Here is a 13496-nt window from a genome sequence, read left to right as displayed (position 1 = left end):
ATTTAAATGAAACAACGCTGCAATGAGCAGCTCTACGAATACGCCACTGTGACAGGGGCTTTACTGAATATAAAGTGTGAAGGACCTAAATGAGATGGTGAGAACTTTCCAGGCATGTGAGATGCAAATAAAGAAAAATGCTTAAAATGGGGGGTTATAATTTGGTGTTGTATAGACTGTGATGCTTTCAGATCATTGTACGTGAATCATAATTGATTTGAATAACTTTATTTAAATAGCACCTTCAGTTCAATAATTTAAACTGTTTTAAACATGAAATTACATTAAAACATGAATGTTAAAAACACAAAATGAAGCACAGAGAAAGGAAATAAAGAGACATAAGGACAAACCACAGATCTTGACCTTCAGAGATTTGAACCTGTTAAAGTGAGAGCAGGCCTTCAGAAGTACTCAAGAGTCACAAGAACTCAGAATTTTAACCTTCAAATCTGCACTCATGGAAAACCAGTGAGACCAGAACAGGATAAAGTGATCAGACCCCGAAGACCGGGTACACCTCCATCCTGGTTCATCTGAAGACCTCCTACTGTGATGTGGTGGACAAAAAACAAACAAAAACAACATATCCGCTAGAGGACAGGTTTACTTACTGAATTACACATCAGGTCTGAGGTCCATCAGACTAAACCAACAGAAAGGAGTATAAATGTGACCACAGTAAGGAACACGACCATCGTGATTTATTTATTTTCTATATTCACTTATTCCAGGGTCACATGGGTGTGTGTGTGTGTGTGGGGTGCTTTGGAGCCTCTTAGCAGTCACTGGGTGAGACAGGGTTCACCGTGGACAGCCTGTTGCACGGCCTCTCCTGGCAGTGTTGTTAGCGCTAACTCAAAGCTATCGCGCTGAAGCCATGTTGTTTGCGTGGTGATGATGTTGTAGCTGTAATTGTGCTGACTGCTGCAATTACCGAGACTGACGCCAAAAACTGGTTCAGCACTGAGTCACACCTGTAAAATATAACAACGCAGTCTGAACCAAACGTCTAAACATAGTGCCATGATTCTTCACGTGTAGCGCTGCGTTACTCAAATATTCGAGATAATTTTTCAACACCACAAAGCACACAGCACGACGCGTGGCGCTGTAATGCTACACCTGCTCCGTGGACCAAACCCCATTTTAATGTTTTCTTTAAAGCAAAGCCACTAGCTGACAACTCTCAGAAAAATCTGACTGTGGTACTTAAAGTACTTTTTAAGCAATGCTGATACTCTGTAAAGGCTGGCACAGCGTTCTACACACAGGCGTCTAAAGCAGGTTGCGAGAACACAGTGACAGCTAACCTCGAACAGTTAAGATATGGGTCAGATTATCTACAAATGAGGGCAATAAGCAGTTGGCATTTGTTGCATGATGGGCATTCCTGGGGAGTGACCAGCTCATGGTTATTTGGCATTACTGTGCACAATGTTTAAATAAATCATAAAAGACGTGGTCCCGACACTGGCATGGTGAACTTTACTTTTACCATGACTGACTGCTTCACGGAACTAGTCTGTTTCAGTCATACGTCTCTCGATGTTCATTCCTGTGTTGGTAGTTAGCATGCTAACGTCTCCATAAGGTTTATTGTAAATCATTACAGAGGTATTATCCAGTTACAAAACCAGCATTTTCAGATTTAGAAGTTTATTTCTCACCCACATTTACAGTTTAAGAGAAAAAAATGCCAAACAAATTTATAGAGTAATACTGCTATTTCAGAGTGAATTTCCACTTCTTGGATTATTTCGTTCAAGCAAGCAGCCAACATACATCATGCTGACATCTACTGCCATCACTAGGATTGGCACTCACAATGTTGCGTTACTCAGCATTGCATAAAGTCGATGTGTATTTTGGCCCTGCCTAGCTAGTGGCACAGTGACCTCTTGTCTTGTCGCTGTGAAACGTCCACTGGTAGCCGCTTTGCTTCTGTTGCTTGTAGCTAACGTGACTAAGTACGTTCCAGAGACGCTGGCTCTGGAACGTACATACAATATTTTTTTATTTGTGTGCTTTTTTGCTGATTATTTGTGTGTAAGTCCTCAAAATAATTTGCCATAAAGTGCATCTTTAGTCACAAGTTCAACACACCAATGACTAAAGTTTTATCTATTCAAATAATGCAACTTGTTACAAATATAAGACATTTGTGACTTCGGAATTTGTAAACAGAGAGAGAAACAGATTAAAACATTAACAATTTGTTCTTTCCCACAGACACACAAACCTTCAACTTCAACATTTCATGCATCAGCGACCTGGTCAGATTCTCCAAAAACACATTTGATTGACATTTGCTTTGGCAAAGATTACATGTGTATTTTAGGTCAAGTTATTTCATTTCCTTATTCAAGTACAGACAGCAAATTAAAAAGTGCTAACCTTAGAGTAGACAAATTAAAATAAAATAAAATTTCAAAGGCTGCAGGCAAAAAAAAAAAAAAAAAAAAAAGACTGGATGATTTCAAGTATGAAAGAAGTTTAAAAGTGGTCTATTTTGATGTGGGAGGCTGTGTTTAAAAAAAAAAAAGCAACAACAGACACCTCCAAGAGGCCACGACTTACTGAGGTATTCACCGACAACGACAAGTCAATGACACACAGTGGGATCAAGAGGGAGAAAGTGACATGTCAGCTGTGGGGGAGGGGACGGTGGTTGCCAGGTTATATGTGGAGTTTGGTGATGATGAGTGCGGTGATGCTAAAGGGCTGTAAACGGGTCTGGAGTGCTGAGCAGCAGTCACTCTGGTTGGGGAGTCTGAGCTAACCTCATCACCTTCTTCAGAGTCCCAAACTTCACTCTGTAAGTAGTCCGCAAACAGTGCCTTGGCTCGCTGTAGCACCCTGCTCAGGTTGTGTCGCCGCACCAGGCGGTCAAAGTGCATGGCCAGTTCATTGTAATCCAGGCTGTTCTTGATGATGTGGTCTCGGTGCTCCAGCAGGATGGACAGGCACAGGAATAGCATAAAGGGATTCCCTTTGCCAAACTCTTGAGGTGGTGGCAGGGAACATGGTTTGATGTTACCGTTCTCCATTTTAGTAGAAGTGGGCGAGCTCCCTGTGGTACTGGGGGATCTGTTTCCAGGTGATGGGAGACTGCCGGCAGATAATGAAGGGCCTCTTCCTGTGGACAGAATGGGTAAAGGAAGCAGGGATGGATTCTGAGAGTGGGGGGGCATTTTAACGGCAGGTGAGTTAATTGCTGTACTGCTGAGCGCCTTTGGAACAGCTGTTAATAAGGTGTCTTCTGCAGTCACTGTTGGTGTGGCTTTTGAAAGAGAATCTGGAGAAGCACCAGGCCAGCTGGAGGGCGATGCAGAAGATGTCAGTGAGACAGAAGAGTCAGCTTTCCAGACTGTTGGACTGTTATAAAAGAGGGAGAAACCGTTATCACAGTCCGTCATCAGAGGCGTGGCCTCTCCCGGGTCATCTTCACTGTCAATAGTAGCCTGGCAATGTGGAATGGCGCACTCGTTTTCCTGTGATGACTCGCTGTCCTTCATGTCAAAGTCATCCTCATTCCTAGCAGTATAGTATTTAAACTCTCCAAAACTGGTTTGCCTTTCAAAGTTAGTGCACAGATCAGCCTCATCCTTTGCTCTATGAAGAAAATCACACTGATTGGCCTTGGTCCATTTTCCAGCTGCTACTACACACTGTGTGGGTTTTTCTTCTGGCCTCGTACTCCGGCTGAGGTAAGGTTCCTCACGAGAAGGCCGGAGCATGTGGCGTCTACGTTGCTTTTCTTTTTGTTCGTCCTCCCTGAGACAGCTCTCAACCAGTCGGTCTTTATCTCTGCAGGGCATAGCCTCATCTGACACTAACAGTGGTCCAACCAAGTCCACCTCGGTTTCAGGAGGATCTGGGGGTAACGAGCTCCAAGTTATCTCCAGCATTCTCAGGGCATCATCAAAGGCAAACTCTCGCTTGAGCTCCAGAAGCAGCCAGCGGTAACAGAAAAAGAGGTCGTCAGCTCCGCAGGAAACCAAGTAAGAGTAGAACTCTGGATCAGAGTACTGTAAGAGCAGCTTCAGGTGCTGGAACTTAATGGACATGAGCTGCCCGTCTGGTTGAAAGTTCCCCTCCAAGCGCTTCATAATACCACAAAAACAAATGAAGGCATGTGCCTCATTGTCCATAACGGCAAGTACTGGAGATGCGATATCACTCATCCCCTGACAGTACGATATCTGAAAAACAAGACAAAGATTACAAAGTCAGAAAATACTGATCAATTATCAATGTGTTTTTAGCAAAACCCAAACTGGCAAATGACACATCAGGACTGAGCTGCAATATTTACTGATGACAATTTCTGCTTAAAAGAAAGAGTTAGTTCAAACATACATTGAACATACACTGAACAATCGCTGTAAAGCAATATCGTGCTAATGGACATGTTTGGACCATCAGACCTGGCATGGTACTGTCCCTGTGGGCCAGCAGAGGGAGCAAGTGCCATCGTTTTTACATTGCAGCCAAAGTCTTGTGAAGTGCAAAAGACTTGTAAAGCCTTAATTTATTGATATAAAGAGTTATAAGGACACCAGCACAGATCTAAGGAAGTCAGGACACACTGTGTCTGTGCTGCAACAGTCTCTCCATAAGCACGACACACACGTATCTGCTCCCTCACTTTATCAAGTGAAAGTGTTGCTGTCCTTTCGGTTGCTCCCGTTTGTTTGGGGTCGCCACAGCGGATACACCCACATCCACACTGGAATTTGACACAAGATTTACACTAGATGCTCTTGATGATGCAACTCCAGTTTCACCTGGAGAAACACACACAGCCGCTGGTGTCCCATCCAAGTACTAACCAGACCCCACACAGCTGAGCTTAGATCAGGTGGGATTAGACAGAACAGGCTGGCTGTTACCAAGTGAAACAAGTGAAATCTCAGATCAATTCTGGTGCATTTTTAGGTCTATTTACCCACCAAAACAATCTCCAAAAAATTAAATTTTTTGTTGGATCAACAGACATAACTCACCATGCTGAGCGTGCTCCGTTTGGGAGGCGGTAACACGCCCACATGCACAAAGCGTACATCAAAGTATTGCCACTGGTGGTTAAGCCCCTTTCACACTGGGCTGCCTCCAGTTGCTTCATGTGGCATCATGACGACCAGGTGCACGCAGCAGGTGGGCAGAGAGGAGGTGAGGACACGGAGGAGGTGAGGGCGCGGAGGAGGCGAGGGCGCGGTGGAGGCGCTGCACAGAGACTCAGCTGCAGCCAGTCTATGCGCTCTAATTTCTCTTCTCGTTTCTATGTCTTGTACTGAGCTGCAGGTCTGCGCTCTGAGTTCTGTTATAGTTTGTCTTCCTTCCTGTGCCCAGGAGCTGCAGCCAGCTATCGCGTGTTCGCGCGCGCAAACCATTTGTGAGTGGACATGGAGAAGTCCAGAGTTTATACTGGATGTGGACGTGTCTTGTCTCTGGCAGTCAGTCTGTGAGCAGGACTTCAACACAATCAGCGAGAATCTGACCCATCAGGCTGCAATCTGAGCATTTTGTTTTCTTTTAATTGTTCACATGTGCGGTGTAGTTCGACTGCATTGTGTACAAGGTATAAAAACAGTCCATCGGGAACAATAGAACACAGCACAAATTGGCATCGGTAACGTTAATCATTGTCTGTCAGCAAAACAAACTCCGCCATGTTTAGCTGAACACTGCCCCACTACTGTGCGCGTGTGTGGTGTGTGTGCGGTGGTCGCAGCGTGCATGCACGTATGGAAGGAAATTTGCACACTAAATGCAACGCAACACAAATGGGAGGAAAATGACAAGGATCCACTCAGCCGTTATATGAAATAAGATCAAAGACTTACCGGGAGTATTAGCTTTTCCGTATAAATGATGATTAAAAAGAAGTTGGGTCAGCGTTTTGGTTTTTTTGGTTCAACCCCCTTTTGAATTTATTCCTGATGAACTTTATGTTTCATCCATTTCTTTGTAGTTTCAACACGTCACGGAGCTCATTTTCAAATATGTAACGGCGTCTCTCATTTGCTGCTGTGTGGCTGAGCGGCAGTGTGGTACATTTATCCTGAAGTCTCGGAACAAGACAATGTGAGATTTAATATCCACTGTGATGCCTCATCAGAGACGTTTCCAAACAATTTACAAATGCTAACACTGTGTGGACCACAGACTAAATCTGACGTGGGCCAGGAAAACAAAAATAACCCTTCTTCTTTCAAGTTTATTGGCGGTTTGCAATCCAACGCGGTGCATTACCGCCACCAACTGTTTGGGTGAGGAGCATAAATGGATTCTGATGTGTGCTGTCACAAATCACCCACAAATGTTCATCACATAATTAAAAACGCAGATTTCTGGGAATTTCCGGAAAACTTCTATCACTGAATAAGAAAACGGTGTCATCTGCTTCAGATCATGATGTTGTATCAATCATAAAGTTGATGTCAGAGGTAAGATGGTGGTGCAGCGGCTCGAGGCTCCCTTTCAGTGCTCTTTTCTGCATTTTATTTTTGTTTGTTTGCTCTGATCCAAATGCTGTCAAAGTAGTTCTCAGAGAAAGGCAAGGCAAGTCTCTACTGATAGAGATTGTGATCAGTGGTAGAATCACAGTTTCTACCTTGAGGTGTATATATATTTTATCCTTTCTTCTGATCTTACATTGTACACATTTTATCTTGTATATATTTGGTACATATACTTTCTTATAACTATCTGTTAAAAGGAGAAGCTCTCTAGTCTCGTTGCACATTTTGCATAATGATAATAAAGGGCAATAAGTAAGTAAGTATATACACTAGTGTTCAGAATAACAGTAGTGCTATGTGACTAAAAAGATTAATCCAGGTTTTGGGTATATTTCTTATTGTTACATGGGAAACAAGGTACCAGTAGATTCAGTAGATTCTCACAAATCCAACAAGACCAAGCATTCATGATATACACACTCTTAAGGCTATGAAATTGGGCTATTAGTAAAAACAAAGTAGTAAAGGGGGTGTTCACAATAATAGTAGTGTGGCATTCAGTCAGTGAGTTTGTCAATTTTGTCGAACAAACAGGTGTGAATCAGGTGTCCCCTATTTAAGGATGAAGCCAGCACCTGTTGAACATGCTTTTCTCTTTGAAAGCCTGAGGAAAATGGGACGTTCAAGACATTGTTCAGAAGAACAGCGTAGTTTGATTAAAAAGTTGATTGGAGAGGGGAAAACTTATATGCAGGTGCAAAAAATTATAGGCTGTTCACCTACAATGATCTCCGATGCTTTAAAATGGACAAAAAAACCAGAGACGCGTGGAAGAAAATGGAAAACAACCATCAAAATGGATAGAAGAATAACCAGAATGGCAAAGGCTCACCCACTGATCAGCTCCAGGATGATCAAAGACAGTCTGGAGTTACCTGTAAGTGCTGTGACAGTTAGAAGACGCCTGTGTGAAGCTAATTTATTTGCAAGAATCCCCCGCAAAGTCCCTCTGTTAAATAAAAGACATGTGCAGAAGAGGTTACAATTTGCCAAAGAACACATCAACTGGCCTAAAGAGAAATGGAGGAATATTTTGTGGACTGATGAGTAAAATTGTTCTTTTTGGGTCCAAGGGCCACAGACAGTTTGTGAGATGACCCCCAAACTCTGAATTCAAGCCACGGCTCACAGTGAAGACAGTGAAGCATGGTGGTGCAAGCATCATGATATGGGCATGTTTCTCCTACTATGGTGTTGGGCCTATATATCACATACCAGGTATCGTGGATCAGTTTGGATATGTCAAAATACTTGAAGAGGTCATGTTGCCTTATGCTGAAGAGGACATGCCCTTGAAGTGGGTGTTTCAACAAGACAATGACCCCAAGCACACGAGTAAACAAGCAAAATCTTGGTTCCAAATCAACCAAATTAATGTCTCGCAGATGTGAAGAAATCATGAAAAACTGTGGTTATACAACTAAATACTAGTTTAGTGATTCACAGGATTGCTAAAAAAGCAGTTTTGAGTTTGTAGCATCAACAGCACATGCTACTACAACCCCTGGCAATAATTATGGACTCACCGGCCTCGGAAGATGTTCATTCAGTTGTTTAATTTTGTAGAAAAAAAGCAGATCACAGACATGACACAAAACTAAAGTCATTTCAAATGGCAACTTTCTGGCTTTAAGAAACACTATAAGAAATAAAGAAAACAAATTGTGGCAGTCAGTAACGGTTACTTTTTTAGACCAAGCAGAGGGAAAAAAATAAGGACTCACTCAATTCTGAGGAATAAATTATGGAATCACCCTGTAAATTTTCATCCCCAAAACTAACACCTGCATCAAATCAGATCTGCTCGTTAGTCTGCATCTAAAAAGGAGTGATCACAACTTGGAGAGCTGTTGCACCAAATGGACTGACATGAATCATGGCTCCAACACGAGAGATGTCAATTGAAACAAAGGAGAGGATTATCAAACTCTTAAAAGAGGGTAAATCATCACGCAATGTTGCAAAAGATGTTGGTTGTTCACAGTCAGCTGTGTCTAAACTCTGGACCAAATACAAACAACATGAGAAGGTTGTTAAAGGCAAACATACTGGTAGACCAAGGAAGACAGAAAACTTAAAGCAATATGTCTCAAAAATCAAAAATGCACAACAAAACAAATGAGGAACGAATGGGAGGAAACTGGAGGAAACTGGAGTCAACGTCTGTGACCGAACTGTAAGAAACCACCTAAAGGAAATGGGAAACGAAAGCCATCATTAACACCTAAACAGAAAAAAAACAAGGTTACAATGGGCTAAGGAAAAGCAATCGTGGACTGTGGATGACTGGATGAAAGTCATATTCAGTGATGAATCTTGAATCTGCATTGGGCAAGGTGATGATGCTGGAACTTTTGTTTGGTGCCGTTCCAATGAGATTTATGAAGATGACTGCCTGAAGAGAACATGTAAATTTCCACAGTCACTGATGATATGGGGCTGCATGTCAGGTAAAGGCACTGGGGAGATGGCTGTCATTACATCATCAATAAATGCACAAGTTTACATTGATATTTTGGACATGGACACCATGGACACACACACACACACACACACACACACACACACACACACACACACACACACACACACACACACACACACACACACACACACACACACACACACACACACACACACACACACACACACACACACACACACCTTAGGCTTGTCCGGAAAGCCCTCACAGTATGTGGGTACCCACGATGGTCCCTGGACAAAGTGCAGAAGTCCCAGAGAACAAAGAGACGAGATAGACAGGAGACGGAGACAAGAAGAAGAGGAGTGTCTCTCCCTTATTTAGCAGGAGTAGGGGAAAACTACAGAGGATCTTCAGACAGCACAAAATCCCAGTTTACTTTAAACCTGTTAACACCTTGAGACAGAAATTAGTTCACCAGATGTCAGGAAAACATGATGTAACGAACACTACATAGGTGAGACTAAGCAACCTTTACACAAAAGGCTATACCAGCACCACAGAGAGGGTGCCAGTGGACCTCAGTCTGCAGTTCATCTCCACCTTAAAGACACTAACCACACGTTTGAGGACAAGGAAGTTAAAATATTAGCCAGAGAGAAGAAATGGTTTGAGAGAGGGGTCAAGGAGGCATTCTATGTGAAACGTTTGAAACCCAGCCTTAACCGGGGAGGAGGACTGAGACACACTTTATCCCCCGTTTACAATGGGGTACTCAGGGCAAAGCAGTTTCAGTCTTTTGTTCATGGTAATGAGTCATTCACGTCATCAGCAGAGTCGTCAAGGGAGCCATCAGGAGAGGGTCCGTCCCATCATTAGGAGGGACAGCTGCCCTGTCATTAGGAGGGTGCTAACTAGAGCACAGTAGGTGCTAATTAGAGCTACTGTTTAGTCAGTAGCCTATAGCAGTCTGTCTCTCGGTAGGAGGGGTCCGGTTAGGTTTAAAACTCCAGCTTTTGTGACTTCTTGATTATTCTTCTCTACAAGAGTCAAGACAGAAGTCAGACCACCAGAGCAAGAATTTTAGCTGAGGAAGCTTCTGCAATTTGAAGCGAAACGTCCTCGCGTCAAGCAACCCAGTCCAGTCGAAGATTCAAGCTTCTCTACACCCCTTAGGCATTAAGGACCTTAATGATTTCCTGGTCTGACGGGGATTTGAACCTGTGCACACTGACCTATCATCATCATCAGTTTGATATAAAACTGCAACATTAACTTGGTGCAACAGTTTTATGGTAATAGAGCTGATGAACTTTGTACACAGGAACTCTTGTGATGAGAATTCAATCGATCACGTGATTGTTGTCAAAATGTTGGTTCAGTGAAACCTTTACACACCTGTGGATGTGTGATGGCAAATGTGGTGAGCAGATCCGTAAGGGCAGCCAAATGAGGACTATCCTCGGCACCGGCGTAGTACGGATGGGCTCGGTCTGTCCTCAGGACGTCTTTCAGAACATTTCCCCGAATAAATTCAAGGTCCTCGTGGCTGGCCCTGGCTGTCCACTCCCGCTTCAGCTGATCGTACTCCTGGGTCTTTCTCTTCATGTAGTCCATCCTTTCTTGTCCACTGAGTCCATCAGGGTAGACGTTTAGCAGGTACCGCCAAACAACCTAACACAGCACAGACAGTTTGACCAAATGAAGAAACAAGAACCAGAAACCTTCTTGGTGGTAATTCAACCAATAAAAATACACTAGAAGTGTTGCCCGCGGGGATCCATGGGCTCTAGACTGGGTAGCTGACATTTTTCAAGGGTGGTAATAAACTAAGCATAGCTTGTATAATGAGTTGGAATGGCGTGTGATTACACAATGTTTTTAGAACCTTAGACTTCAACAACTTTTAGAAGAGCAACTCAACCTTTTATTTCTTGTTAATTATGGAATTTTTTAATGTTCATTTCCTGTCTTAATGTATTTATAAATTGTTTAGGTTCTTGTTATCATATATACACTCAACAAAAATAGAAACGCAACACTTTTGGTTTTGCTCCCATTTTGTATGAGATGAACTCAAAGAGCTAAAACTTTTTCCACATACACAATATCACCATTTCCCTCAAATATTGTTCACAAACCAGTCTAAATCTGTGATAGTGAGCACTTCTCCTTTGCTGAGATAATCCATCCCACCTCACAGGTGTGCCATATCAAGATGCTGATTAGACACCATGATTAGTGCACAGGTGTGCCTTAGACTGCCCACAATAAAAGGCCACTCTGAAAGGTGCAGTTTTGTTTTATTGGGGGGGATACCAGTCAGTATCTGGTGTGACCACCATTTGCCTCATGCAGTGCAACACATCTCCTTCGCATAGAGTTGATCAGGTTGTCAATTGTGGCCTGTGGAATGTTGGTCCACTCCTCTTCAATGGCTGTGCGAAGTTGCTGGATATTGGCAGGAACTGGTACACGCTGTCGTATACGCCGATCCAGAGCATCCCAAACATGCTCAATTAGACTGGTTTGTGAACAATATTTGAGGGAAATGGTGATATTGTGTATGTGGAAAAAGTTTTAGATCTTTGAGTTCATCTCATACAAAATGGGAGCAAAACCAAAAGTGTTGCGTTTATATTTTTTGTTGAGTGTACATTATTATTATTATTAATATCATTACTATAATTTTATTTCTACTTCTATTTTGTCATTTGATTTTTTCAAATGGACCACCATAGAAGGAATCATGATGACATCACGTGCTGGGTGGGGCCCACACCGGTAGGCAGAAAGCTCTTATGCAGCCACTAACTATGCCTAATATTTGAAGATGTCACTGTTCAAATCGTGATCCATCACACACAGACAGATCAGAGCTGTGCATAACAAACACATCACATCCAGGGGGATGACAATCCGTTTGAAAGATTTTCACTTTGCATGCATTTAGACTCAAGGACTGGATGTGGTTTGGCTCAGAATTGTGTCCAGTACTCAGTGGTGGGCACAGCTAACCAAAACGTTAGCTTCAATAACAGCTAATCAGCTAACTGAACAGTTATCTTTTATAAAGCTAAACTGATAAACCACCCAAAAAATTATCGGAAGCTACAGCTAACCGATAACTTTCAAAATTGAGTTTTAACACCACGATCACAAACCCAAACAATGAGTCACCACTTCTGTCTTTGTGCGCCCTGCCCACTGCTGGAAGCTCCTGTTTGCTACGGATTTTGCAGTAGTGAAGCATTTGAGAGGCGTTAAGCTCAACTCTACCGCAGCAAAAGGAGCCTGACCACCAGGTTGCCACAAAAAAACAAACAAAATTTATTATTCTTTAACAGATACAGCAGTCCTGCCATGAGGCAGAGGTCTTGGAAAATAAAGCAGTTTTGACTTATGGTTTTGATTTATAAATCAAATTAATCCAGATAGAATAACTACATTAATGACAATTCTGTCATTTGTACAAAGTTAAAATATAACACATCTTTTAATTTTAAATAATGCACTAATTCTGAAGTTTTCTAACAAACACACAGAGATGCCAAAGGGATTATGGGTAAAATGAGCCTCCGCTAGCACTGATTGGTTGACTCATTCATTCTATATAAAAACTAACACGTTAATGTGACGTGTGTGTTGGTTTATAATATAAATGTGCTTTTGTAAAATATGCCATTTTTTCCATATGAAAAAAAAAAGCCATTTGCAAAAGCCAAAAGTCAAGTTGTGATTAGACAACCGCCTGATATAACCGGGGTCAAAATGCATAGAACACTGCCATTTACTGGCACCCAGACGCTCATACTCTTACCCATAATCCTTTGCGCGCCAGAGAGTTGCTGCGGTTTAAACAGCACGACGATAATTGTAAATGAACATTATACAACCAAAATGTACATTCTTATTTCTTTTCATCAGCTGCTGCAAGAGGCTGCAAAGGATTATGGGATATCTCAATACTAAGGGCGAATACTGCCGTGAACACTACTGGCCAGGAGATGGCAGTAGAGGCCCTGAAAACTTGCTAAAAGAAATATTACAAATAAATAATCCATGTCTGCTACGTTTAATCTGCGTGGAATTTAAAAAAGGCAAACCGAATTTCAGGCATCTTATATATATTACTCTGGAACAAAGACAGCAAACAGTGTAGGACATAAGCAGGACGTTAAAGAACAAACGAAGTGATTGCAGCTCACAGTGATTCCATTTGAAAATAATGGAGAAGCAACCTGAGCTTCTTCTGGCATTTTTACATAAATCATACACAATAACAACGTCTATAAATTCAGAGAATATATTCACGAGTGTTCAGGCACAATATACAAAGAGTTTAATGCTGTTGTCCGTGTGTAGCCTGATCACAGCGCAACAAATGCATATCTCCTGTTGTGAACCTTTACCCAAAATGCACTGCACACACACCATGTCCACACTAAAACCTTCAAAATTAGTGCAATACTTTAAAACTAAAACATATAGCTGATATTTTCACTTTATAAAACTTCAGATGTGAAGAGTTAGGTGAGTGAGTTAGG

The 13496-nt window shown here is 42.2% G+C and overlaps 1 protein-coding gene across 1 annotated transcript in view; it reads right to left on the bottom strand.

The window, feature by feature from the left end:
• Positions 1-214: 214 nt before the first annotated feature.
• tbc1d25 (TBC1 domain family, member 25) overlaps positions 215-13496 on the bottom strand; it is an 80358-nt gene continuing 67076 nt past the window's right edge. The window contains exons 6-7 of the mRNA XM_034171653.1: positions 10348-10623; positions 215-4205 (exon numbers count right to left, since the gene is read on the bottom strand). Of these exons, the coding sequence (XP_034027544.1) occupies positions 2625-4205; positions 10348-10623 (1857 nt within the window). The 3' untranslated portion in view covers positions 215-2624. The remainder of the gene's footprint in view (positions 4206-10347; positions 10624-13496) is intronic.

The sequence above is a fragment of the Thalassophryne amazonica genome, chromosome 6, assembly GCF_902500255.1.
Source record: "Thalassophryne amazonica chromosome 6, fThaAma1.1, whole genome shotgun sequence".
Taxonomy (NCBI): Eukaryota; Metazoa; Chordata; class Actinopteri; order Batrachoidiformes; family Batrachoididae; genus Thalassophryne; species Thalassophryne amazonica.
The sequence above is the reverse complement of the archived record's forward strand: the minus strand, read 5'-3'. Positions and strand labels throughout refer to the sequence as shown.